Raw genomic sequence first — 13,043 nt, forward strand, 5'->3', positions numbered from 1 at the left:
TTGCAAACATCCTTTCTATCACTCATGTCTCAGCTTGATGCAAAGGGCAGGGCTTATTTTGTCTGCCCAGGAAACAGTATTATCATCCAAGGTAAGACTTATATTACATAAGTTTGTGAAATAAGATTTGCCAAATAAGATAGCCACACACCAGAATCCCAATTTCATTTGCAATGGAAATAATGTACAGGAATCTTAGAATCTGTATGAATAGACCTATGAGGGAAGAAAACACTTGAGAGTTGCTTACTCACAGGAAGACAGAAGGAGGAGGTGGTGAGTTTTCTTTGAAGTTCAATAATTGAATGTTATTTTCTTTATGGAATTAACCTAAGAGTATGTTCCATCCTTTTAGGCCTAGGGTTGCAATGTGATTTAAAATTTAAAGAGTCCGCTGATCAACAGCTTCTTCACCCTTCTCTACTGCAGAGGAGTCTGTGGCCATTTTGGGTGTTTGTTTTGATGACTGTCTTTCTCTGTTTTCATGTCTGATCAATCCCCCTTATAGATCAATCATGATTTGGTATGTTCTTATTCTACTTTTAGGTGAACTTACATAGGCCTAGAGCCCAGCAATCTCAGACAAAGGCAAATCTCTGTCCGTTCTGTGTGATCTTAAAATTGAATTTTGTGAGCAATCTTACTTTCACTTTTGTTTTTACCCCCTTAAGTATTTCTCTATAGTCACTCTCTTCATCCCCAGCTGTCCAAGCCCTAGGTCAGGGCGCCATAATCTCTCCCCTGACCCTCTGACAGGCTCCTCCAAGAGCTCCCAGCCTCCCCTCTTGCCCTCCTCCTATGCATATCTGTACTAGTAGCAGAGTGACAGCTCTGAAACATGCATGAAGTGATCACAGTACACCCTGCTTGGTGACTTCAGTGGCTTTCTGCTGTTCACAGAATGAAATCTAAAACTCCTGTGGCCTCCAGTGGGGCCTTGCAAAATCCAGTTCTAGCAGACAGACGCGCATACTCTTGTTCCATCATGTTTTCCTTCTCCCCTTCACTATTCCAGACGTCTTAGAATTGCCTCAGTTCCTTCAGCCATCAGTGCCTTTTCCTGCTCTCAGACTTACATTGTGACTTCTTCCCCAGACCTTCCTTTCCTAGCCAACCTCTTTTCCTTTTTTCTGAAGTCTTAGCTTAGGCAATGCACCCTGGAAATATTTCTAGCATCCTTGAACTGGCAGAGATCTCTAATAATACTCCTGAAAACCCCATGCTTTTCCCTTGAAAAATGACTTACTTGTAATTACTCATTCAATGTCTGGTCTCCCAGCTAGATTTCAAATGCCACAAAGGCCAGGGCCAGATCTCTTTTTTCCACTCCTATATTCCCTGCACAGTCCTAGTGACTGGCACATAGTAGGCATTTGAAAATCATTCACTGAATGAATGAGTCATGATTGCATCTGTTCTGGATCTTAGAAGGTGTGCATCAGGCCTTGAAACCATTCTAATCATCAGAGCAAATGTGATTTGACGCTAGGATAAGTCCTGGAATAACTTTTGGCTTTACACATTTGGAGGTAAACAAATATTCCTATGATAGTATTGCTATGGTTCGGATGTAGTCTGTCCTTCAAGGGTTCATGTGCAAGAGGTTTAGTCCCTAGTGTGGCAGTATTAAAAGGAAGTGCAACCTTCAAGCCTCCTCGTGGAAAGAGGTTAGGTCACTGGGGGCATCCTTAACTGCCCTAGTTAGAAACTAAGGCTGACCTGTAGAGTGAGTTGTTCTCTCAAGAGTGGGTTTTTATAAAGCAATGCCACCCTATAGGCTTGGCCCCCTCCACATGCAGCTGAATCCTTTTCCATTCCTCTGCTAGGTTGTGATCTAGCCAAGTGGGCCATTGCCAAAGGTCAAACAGATGGGGCTGCCCAACCTTGAACTTTTGTCCTTCATAATTGTGAAGTAAATAAACCTCTTTTCTTTATAAATACCCGGTTTCAGCAATAGAAAATGTACTAATGCACCTACTGACTTCTTTTTGCATTTCTCTAATATGCTGAGCTCTCTACTATCTCCACATCTCTTTGCATAGTGGTCCCTCTGCCCGCAACACTCTCTCTGCAATTTTCCCACCTTAACCCATTCCCCTCTAATAAAGTATTAGGAGTATTAGATCAGCCTTAGTCCCTAACTAGGGCAGTTAGGGATGCTCTCCCCCCCTCATGACCTAACCTCTTCCCACTAGGCTTCACCTCTTGAAGGTTGCACTTCCTTTTAAGACTATACCTCTTTGGGATAGATAGTGAGAATCACTGTCCACAGATTTTCTTTGATCTTTCCTGACTTCGAGGTCTATGCTAGAGGTCCCTCTGTGTGCCTCCAAAGCAAGCATTCTCTGGAACTGTCATAGCACTTTACCTCACCACATTGTCACTGCTGGGTTTCCTGCTGATGCTTCCCCACCACCCCATACCATTCCTCATTGAGTCCTGAGAAATCACAGACCATTTATTTTCTTCACCAATAAATTGTCCATGATTTGTAAAATGGTAATATCTCCCTATATATATATATATATATATATATATATTTATATATATATATTTATATATGTATATATATTTATATGTGTGTATATATATTTTCATATTTATAAATGTGTATAACATGAGCTCCCTGACGTTATTCTTTACATTCTTTGTATTATATAACCTCTTTTGCTTTAGCTAGGTTAAGTTGGCATGTATAACTTGCAGCCAAAGAGTTATGATTAATGAAACTGTAGGGCTGTCCTTATGATCTGAAGCTTCTGAATTCACTGATACTTCAATTTCTTTATTCTATAAATTATCAATAGTTTTGCTCTTGGACTATCTTTATGAACACACTCATGTGACCTGCTTCCCTGTTAGTGGATAACACTTCATACTAGATGCTAAGGTGAACAGATGGAATACAAATGACCTCATCTTTCCTTGGCTGAGGCCAAGCACAGACAGGTTGCCAAACTGTGCCATTGGACATCCTTCCTCACATGCATCTCACACTGAGTAGCACTTGCACATACTCACTTTAGCAGATATACAGCTCTCCCATTTTACACAGCAATGAATACAATGAACTGGTCATGGTAATGTGTATTTCTAGTTTCTAGAACTCTCTCAAGGTATAATGAAAATTATGTCAGTATAAGAATTTCCATACACCCTTTCATATTTTCATATTTTTAATGTCACTAGATAATAATGATTGATATTTTACTCTTTACTAGTCACTATGCATAAATTCTCTCATTTAATACTAATAACCCTGTCAGTACAGTTCTTCAGTTTTTATAACTAACAACATAGAAGTTATGCAATTTCCCCAAGGACTAGTAACTTTAGGAAAAAAACCAAACAACTCAATAAACATTTGCTATGGACTGAATGTTTATGTATTCAAATTTATATGTTGAGGTTGTACCCTAATGTGAAATTAGTAGACTGGGCCATGGGGATGTAATTAGGTCAAGAGACTGGAGCCTTCATGGAATCAGCCCTTGTAAAAATACAAAACTTCACCACTCTCTATTCTCTATCATGTGAGGTTATGAGAAGACAGTCATGTTTGAACCATGGAGAGGACTCATACTAGAACTCAATAATGCTAGCACCCTGGTCTCACACTTCCCAGGCTCCAGAAGTGTGAGAAATAAAATTCTGCTATTTAATCCACTCATTTATTATATTTTTGTTATAGCAGCTCAGCTAAGACAACATTGGACTCTGAAGTTACCATCCACATGAATCATATTTTACTGTTTATTACATGCACCTAATTTTGATTGTAAGGGTATTTATACTTCAATAAACTATGACTTCCTTTGGAGCAGGCTCCATGTTCTATTCATTTTATTCAATGAATGAATGAATGAATACATTATTAAAGTGACAGGCATAGACAGCTATCAAGAGTAATAAAAATAAACGATTTTATCCAGAGAACAATGATTTTTAGATCCATTATTTCTCTTATAAAAGTGGTCTTGAGCTTTTTGAGTCTCAAAGTCTTTATTTACACAATAAAGTTCTGAATGTACCTATCTTGGACCATTATGGATAATGATGTGAAGCTACTTGTGAATTCAGCTTAGAAACTACACATTGTTAATGTATGTGCATAAAATATTAAGTTGGAGAACTTGAAAAATGTCAATCATACGGGTTTATTTGAATTTGAAAGAAATGTAACCTATACTCAAAATGAATTATGTTCTCTTTGAAGTTGTTGCATAATCCGTGCCCATGTCTTAGTTTTGAATTTAAAAAGCAAAACATGAGTATTATAAGTAGCTATTTCTGTGTTGTTATTATTATCTTTTTAGATCAGGTGTGTTATCTACAAGAGCAAAAGCAAGGGATTTGGTGACTGAAAATTTGCTGCCTCTGATGGAGGGGCATGTTGTGTCCACCACCATTGTACTGAGGTCATTTACTCCTACACTTGAGCCTGTGCCTCTCTGGGTGACCTCTCACAGCAGCATCCTCTACACACAAGCTACTCCTGAGGGTGTGTTTATTCTAAGTAATGCCTGCAGTGCTTTAGGTAATGATAAAGCATTATGTCTTCAGAGACTGAAAGCATTTAGACTGGCTTTATCATCAGGCACAAGACTTTACCCCAAACAAAATATTCTCATGCTGACAGCCTCAGGTACCATGGTTGGTCTTCAGGGAGGAATCCCAGGGTAAGCCCTTTCCAATCATACTATGACAAATGTACCTGCTTCATCCCCAATTAACCTAACTTTGGACACACAAAATCTGCTTTTCTTGTACAAAATAATAATTAAAAAATACCTTACAGGCTGAGAATCCTTCAGACTGCCAAGAATTTCAGAAAAAGCACATCCTATTTTCTTGGGTCTCCATAACTGGTCTCTTCTCAAATCCTACAATGTTTATAATTCCAGAGGTCTTATAAAACCAGGAGTAGGTATTTTATCATAGTCTTTAAAAGTTTCCAACTTGATTTTCCATCCTGTTGTAATATCAAACATTAAACACATAGCTAAGAGAGAACCAGCATCAACCACATGCACACCATGTTCTTTGGAGTTGACACTTCATTGTTATAGTTGTCAATTGATGTCAAATGGCTGTATTGTAACGGCAGAGCTTTGGGTCTGGCTCCTGACATAAACCATGTTCTCTCTTTTATGTTTTCAATTGTTCTTTCTCTGTTGGCTCCTTTCTCAGATATAACAAACATGATTAAAGTTCTCTTCTAGTATACCATTCCTCCCCCTCCCTGAACTTTATAAATATTAACTGAACTACTTACTTTGTTTAATGCCAAACTCTTTCAATTTATGGTAATATAACTTCTACCCACATTATACAACTGATACCTCTCAACGTTAACTGTAAAGTCTCCATCCTTGGGATTCCTTGGGTTGGATTGGTTGGATGCCATGTTCAAGCATATTGACACAGACTATTATATAGACTGAATGTTTCTAACTGCTATTTGAATCCTCAATAAGACCCAGTAAGAGTATATTTGAAGATAGGGCTGTGGTAATTAGGTTTAGATAAAGTTCTATGGATGGGGCCCTTAGGATAGGTTTAGTGCTTTTAAATAGAAAACAGAGTGTTTATGTCCCCCTGCCTCTCATACAAAGAACAGAGCATGTGAGCTCATATCAGAAAAGTGGTTGTGTGAAACTTAAGGGGAAACCTCTCATCAGAAATAGACCATGGTGGCATCATGATCTCAGACTTCCAGCCTCATAAACTCTGAGAAAATAAATCTGTTATTTGAGCCACACAGTCTGTGGTACTTTGTTATGGCAGCCTAAGCAGACCCAGACAGTCTCCTCTTTGGTTTCCATGGCACTATATCCTTCTGTTTCCCCTTTCTTCTTATTACCTTGTGTCTATTGCCCTCAAATTTTCCCTTTCTATCACATCTCTTAAGTGAAAGTGTTCCTTAATGTTCTTCCTTTTACTTCCTTCTTTTCTCCTGTTGTAATTGCTCTCTTGGATACTTTCAACATTCTGGAGACTGAGCTGCAGATCTAGGGCTCTAGCTTAGACCTCTCTTGAGCTTCAGACTTGAATTTGTGAGTATCCTATGGATAGCTCCATTTGGCTTTCTTTATAGCATCTTCAACCAGAAAGCTTAAAACCCAACTCTTCAACATCTCCCATCCTACTCTACTCATATCTCCTCTGTGTTTTATAGTAACTGTTTTCCCCATCACCCAGGCACAAATAGGAGGGTCATATTCTATTTTTCAGCTCCTGTAACTGGTATTCTAGTTATAATAAATCCAACTCTGAATTTTTTTCACAGGCATCCCCTAGGTTCAACTTTCATCTCACTGCTCTAGTTTAAGGATCTTGTTTTTAAATTTTAAAAACTTTAAATTTTAAATTCTACTAATGAGTCTTTCTATAGCTCACTTTATCACATAAAGTTTACACATGATCATGAAACTTCACAAAGATCTTTAAGGCACCTTGTGGATTTACATAAAATTGTCTAAACTTTATCTGAAAATATTGACCAAAAACTAGAAGCCTCTCTCTGTATCTATAAATTCCCCCACCCTTGAAACAGATGTTCCTTGAATTTGAAGGAAGACCAAGTCATTGCCCTAATCAAATCCATGTAATTTCTCTGACATGTACTATTTTTCAGCTTATTTTTCCAGCTTCTCTTAAGTCTCAGGAATGGTAGCCTTGCAGAAAAACACCCCATGATGGGATCCATCATTCTTTCCAAGCAGCAGCAGCTTCCCTGACACCAGCAAGACTGAACCTGAGACAATGATCAAATGGAGCACAGGCAGACCAAGATTGCTAACTATACAGACATCTCCACCCATGACCATTGTTCTATCTCAATAAAATCCTTGCACTATGGTTAGTTCCTGAAAATGGTGCTTCAGACAGTGGTCCCTCACTTCCTGGTGTTACCCATGCTAAAATAAAGTCCTTCACTGTTTTACCACTGCTTGCTTTTTTACTATTTGAATTCCTGTAAGCAAGTGGCCAAACTTGGCCTATTGGGATCCCCGGGCATAGGCCTCTAGCCTAGGATTCAAGTAGCACAAATAGTCTTCACCATGTTCTTCCTTTATACCAGAATCCACATTGTGTGCTAACATTTTTTAATCTTCACCTCTATTATTATATGTGAAATGATCTCACCATAGCACCATTTCTCTTGTAGAAAAAAATCTTTCAGGTCAGGTTCACATGCTGCTTTTACTAAAATATCCTTCCAGTCCTTTCACAGATATGACTTCATAGGTAGACTTAATCTCTCTCTTCCCTGGATACTCAGAATGCTATTGGTCCTCTAATATGGCAATTAACATGGGATATTAACTTAGGTCTTTGTCTGTCCATACTGTAAAGTGGTGCAGTCAGTACCTTAATGTTATACCTTTTTATCCTGAATAATATCTAGAACCATGTCAATTACCTAAATACTTTAAGCTTACTATTGAAACAATGATTGATTGATTAAAGGAATGAAGAGTAGATCCTCAAAAACATGTTTCCATCAAGTGATAAAATTCTAGAACAAATATTTTAATAAAACTCCTGATGCTTGCTATAAAATCAAGTGAAGAATTATAATAAATTTCAAAGCCATGTACTGTATGATTAAGGAAAAGAATGATTTCAAAATGACAGATTTTTCTCATTTACAAGCCAGAATAGTGTTTGAGTTTCTATTAGAGAGAAAAAGATGTTACAGCTATTTGATTGTGATATTGGTTGGCTCACTATCAGATTTCCTTTCCTAATAAAAGAAGGAAAGAAAAATCAAAATGCTTACCCACGGCAACATGACTAATTCTGCAGGCTTATTTACGTCAACTTAGGTTTTGTAGCAGAGAACCAAGAGGGAAATTTCCTCAGAGCATCCTTCCACTTAATATTTCACTTAGCTCTTGCATTCAAAGCATAGTCAACTGTGTAAGAAACAACTACAGAAGTGAAATAATGTTGTGTTCACTTAGGAATCTATGTTTTAAAATCATACCCTATATCAGTCTGATGCCTTTTTTTTTTTTTTTTGGTCGCAACTGCTTTCAGTTTTGCACGTGACTATGTATGCGAAAGGTCCAAGGAGTATATTGTCACATTTTAGCTTCATGTACCATCAAATTATTTGGTACTCATTGAGTTTATTTATCCTGAAAATAACTAAAAATATGAGTTTAACATTGCATCATGGATATAATTATGTTTTAAGGAAGCATGTCATTTGCACAATATTTTACTTTCAGTGGAATGATGTTAACTCATTTTTCCTTGAACAGAAGTGATAAATAACTTGAATGTAAATAATTTACTTCTTTATAACTACCCATGGATTTCTGAGTTTCTTCTATTGCCAGAAAAGAGAAATCTCCTGTATCTTTATATTAGCATATGCCTTAACATTTTCCCATTTGATGACACTTAAAAAAAACAACTAAAGAAATAAGAGTTGTCAAAGACAATAATATATCAACATGCCTAAAAGGGCTTCTGTCTATAAATAACTCAAGTAAACCAAACTTCAGATTTACTGATTAAACTCCTCCTCTATTATGTCTCAGAAAATGTAAAGCAAGGTCCTAACCCTTTTTTGTGTCAGATATTTGACTATGAGTAAAATATAAAATTCAAGTACTCTTTGCAAAAACGCAGGCAATATCATCCTTCCCATACATTTCAGAGACAGCCTATCATGAGGATGTTGTTGGACTTGCAACTTCTTAGAACCATATTCCAACATATAGATCAGCTGGAAGTTCATTACAGCATCTGCTCTGTGTTTATAGCTACATATGTAGACTGCTGAATACCCTCAGTGCACCATGAATGTAGGAATTACATATCCAGAATGATAATAAACTCACTGGGCGATGTGTTCTCTAGAGCTTCCAATCCCTTGCTTCAGCTGATAAAATTCTGTTAGATTTTTATTGCTGTAGAAAATATTAGATTGTGTTTTTTATAACTTTGGAGACAAACCAGGAAAACATAAAATGGCAATAAGAAAAGGTAAAAGCAGAGGCACTGCGATTTTTGTTACATTTTAAAATTACAGTCTCAAAGAGAGTTACAACAGAAGCAACAACTGAATAAATGAGTAAACAAATGACTGTTCTCCATAGAATTTAAGTTCCAAATACCCTCTGTGGGTCAGCTCATTGGCATGGTGAATATCGGAGAAGCTACAAATTGTACTAAGATAGCTCCTGTTATTATTGTTAATTAGAACTAGGTTTCTCAACATAACACTAAGACAATTCTTGATAAGTTACAGCTAAGTGTTAAACAAGTTTTTGATTAAACCAGGACTTCCTAGACAAACAAACCAGTTCATGTAGACTAAGGTGGTTTTTCTCTCAAATGCCAGATACCATCGCTAACTATATAGGTAAGATACCAAGTGGAATTAATTTATTAATTTGCAATAGTGAAAGGAATTTTCTCAAATTACAAGGAAAGCTGTCCAGGTATGGAAAGGTTGTCAAAAATGAACAGTGAAGTCTGGCCGTTCGAGAAGTGCTAAGCATCATTAGTGTCAGGTTGGATAACTCCATCTCATCCCTGCAGCAAGCACTGCTTACCATTCACAGTCACAATTTTCTTGGACAGGTGCCCTATACAGTTGTCACAAATGCATATTCCTGGGCACCAACATGAGACATCTCAATTCTATATGTTCTCAGAACAGTGTTCAGTGACCAAAAATCATATGGAAGTTTCTAAAGAGCCAAAATGAAGACAGACAAATAAGAAACATGGAGCTAGATATTGGTGGATGGCGGAATGTCTCCCTCATGACAGCCACCGTATGTAGTACAATAAAGGGAATCTCTTGCTCCCTATGAACATTCCAGTTTCATTCCATTTCATTTTGCTTTCTCTCATTTCATTCCTCTTAAGGAAAATCACTGTGATGCCATTTTACACTGGTATACTCTAAAATAGCCTATTCTTTTTCCCTCTCAAACCATGGGATTTTTGCTTTGCTTTCGTGCTGGACAATAATTCCTTGTCAGGAGGTTGCAATTGAGGGGATGTTGGCTAGAATCAAAAACCTCGGCAAGAGGAAAAAAATTAAGCTACTTTTGTGATCAGCTTCTTATAAATAACTTGAAGTTGACATAGTGGGAAGTAGCACAAATTATTGGCTTTATCCTAACATTGATAAAACTTAGGGATGTCTTTTCTTGAAATAATAATAACCTTATGTATTTCAAAGACACGTTTTTTCCCCAAATTTCCTCATCAGATTCCAAAATTATATGATTTCTGTAAAAGGTGTTTGTGCTTCAGCTTAGCACATAAAAATTACAAAACTCACAATTTTAATGCATGTAGGGTTTTTGATATATGTTAAGATTTTAAAAAATCATATCAGTGTAAGACCTGTGCAAAAAAATGACTAAGTGGAATAACAATGAAAAGTTTTACGAATTTACAATTGCTTAGTTTTCTTGCCTATGAAATGTAGAAAAATAACATACTTACTGGTTCAAGTGAATAGAATAGCTATATTATGGTATATAAATTATAATGGTTGCTATTAAAATTCTTCACTTTTAAATAATTACTTCAAAGAGTAAAATTAATCATGATAATGGAAAAATTTTATGCTTTTTGACAATTCAATACTTTTTACAACTTCAAGTGTCCTTGTTATTTTTCAAATTATTATAAATTATAATTATATTATAAATTATTATTATAGATTATAAGTGTTAAATTTTGTTTTTATGAATCTCATAAAGATGACACAAGCAAATTTTTTGCATATGTTTCTTCTTAAAACAATCAGGGAAAAGAGAGAAAGTTGTTATTATACAAACTGCTTAGAAGAATTACCAGAATACAAGACACCTGAACTTTGATGTTCACATTGACTCTCTAATTTGGGATCATCACTTTTATCTGGTCCTTTATTTATTCTGGTGCTTTGTGTCTAAGAAACCATCCTAATCATGAACTTGAAGTAGAGATAGCCCAATTTACTTAGAGCACTGTAGAACATCTTTATTAAAATATGCATGAAAGTTCAAAGAATAAGAGATGATAAAGCAGTTACTTAAGAGATGTTATTTCAGGTCACGGTTGGTGCTTATCTGCAATCCAATTTGGAAACAGCCATTTCCTCAGGGGCTTAATTTCCTTGCTCTCTGTCCCTAATTAGTGATAGTGTGGTCCAAGAATGATAAAAACCAATTAGAAACTACCTTCTACTATGGTCCAAACTATAAATTAGAATTAATGTTTGCATCTTTGACCCAGACCCCAGAGGTGTATTGATGCTCCTCAGAGAGAGGACCCATACAAAAGGAAAAAAGTTACTGGGAGAACTGAAGCTTGAGGTTCTAGACAAAAATGAGGATGTGATCAGCCAGCTGTTGGTTCATGCTTCTTGCTGTGTCAAAGGAATGAAGATACAAACTTAATGAAAAACTTTAAGTTCTATCTTCCTACTGCAATAGAATGTGAAATTTGTTAAAGGAAGAAAAAGTAAGAAAAAAACTTAGGGGAAGAAGAGGGCAACAATTTGAACAAATACAAGAGAGAGGGGGGGGAGAGGGAGAGAGGGAGAGAGGGAGAGAGGGAGAGAGGGAGAGAGGGAGAGAGAGAGAAGACAAACTCGGATGGGATAACTCACTTGGCATTCCCTGCCCCTGGCTTCTTTCTTCGGAAAATGTTGAGGAACGTGTTGGAGCGGCAGGGCAGCTTGCCATCGCCCACATGCATGCGGACCACATCAGAGGTGGTGAAGGCACTGCGGACATTCCTCTCAGGTTTGGCAATGATGATGTACATCTTGGGAGTGAACATGCACCCCAGGGCCACTGTTACACTGAGGCTCACTGCAAAGCAGGTAGTGATGATCTTGTAGTTGCTCCCAAAGTAAATGGGCACAAAAGCCAGCCAGATGATGCAGGTGGTGTACATGGTGAAGGCGATGTATTTGGCCTCATTGAAGTTGGCGGGCACGTTCCGGGTCTTGAAGGCATAGTAGGTACAGCTCATGATGAGGAGTCCGTTGTAGCCCACAGGAGCCACCACACCCAGGTTGCTGGTATTGCAGATAAGGTAGACTTCCTTGATACTTGGGTAGGACAAAATGGGCATGGGAGGCTCCATGATGATCAAGGTTACCACCAGTGTTAGTTGCACACTAATCAAAATTGAGGCAATGATCACTTGGGCCCAGGCACTCATGAACCTGGGCTTGCGGGTACAGATCTTCTTTTTGCTGCCAGCAAGGATGCGTGCAATGCGATTGGTTTTGGTCACTAAAGCAGAGTAGCACATGGCAGAGGAGAGGCCAACCAGGAGGCGCTGGAGGTAGCAGGATGTGGTAGTCGGTTTGGCAATGAGAGTGAAAGGGCACACGTAACCCAGGAAGATGCCAGCTAGGATGATGTAGCAGAGCTCCCGACTGGAGGATTTGACCACAGGTGTGTCTCGGTACAGCACAAAGATGAGAGTGACAAACAGGGTAACGAGGATGCCCAGGCAAGAAAAGACGATGGCTATGATGGATTCTATGTTGCTCCACTCAAGATAGCGAACAGGAATGGGCTCACAGCCTGTAATGAGAAAAATCGTTTGAATGTGAACCTGAGATTTCCACTGAGCAATAGTGACAGTACTCAGTAGTTACCATAGACATAGCTACAGCCACATTCTTCATGATTTTTATTATTTTTATGCTTTTCACTAAATTCCTCAATGTTACACAAAGGTACTTCTATGTCTTCCCTGGAATATCATGTCCCCATACCTAATCTCATTACAATCATGACATATAGAGCCTATAAAAATTAAGTTTTTTTTTAACACCAGCATGATAAATAGATGTCACCCTGTAGATGGATCTTACTTCTACATTCTCAGAAAGAGAAAGAAAAAACAAACTGCTTCCAGTTGCAGTTCAGCTGTGATAAATTAATAGAATAAGATAGTTAGAAATAAACTAACACAACTTTTATTTTATGCACATTGTCCATAAGCAAGTGCAACTCATAGACAAGTATATTTGAGGCAGCAGAATGTTTTAAACATAA

General features: G+C 37.6%; 1 protein-coding gene across 3 annotated transcripts in view; it reads right to left on the reverse strand.

The window, feature by feature from the left end:
* Grm1 (glutamate metabotropic receptor 1) overlaps window positions 1-13,043 on the reverse strand; it is a 376,962-nt gene that overhangs the window by 23,898 nt on the left and 340,021 nt on the right. For all 3 annotated transcript variants that reach the window (XM_026380150.2, XM_026380151.2, XM_077801964.1), the window contains exon 7: window positions 11,636-12,566. In XM_026380150.2, the coding sequence (XP_026235935.2) occupies window positions 11,636-12,566 (931 nt within the window). The remainder of the gene's footprint in view (window positions 1-11,635; window positions 12,567-13,043) is intronic.

This window comes from Urocitellus parryii, chromosome 8, assembly GCF_045843805.1.
Source record: "Urocitellus parryii isolate mUroPar1 chromosome 8, mUroPar1.hap1, whole genome shotgun sequence".
Taxonomy (NCBI): Eukaryota; Metazoa; Chordata; class Mammalia; order Rodentia; family Sciuridae; genus Urocitellus; species Urocitellus parryii.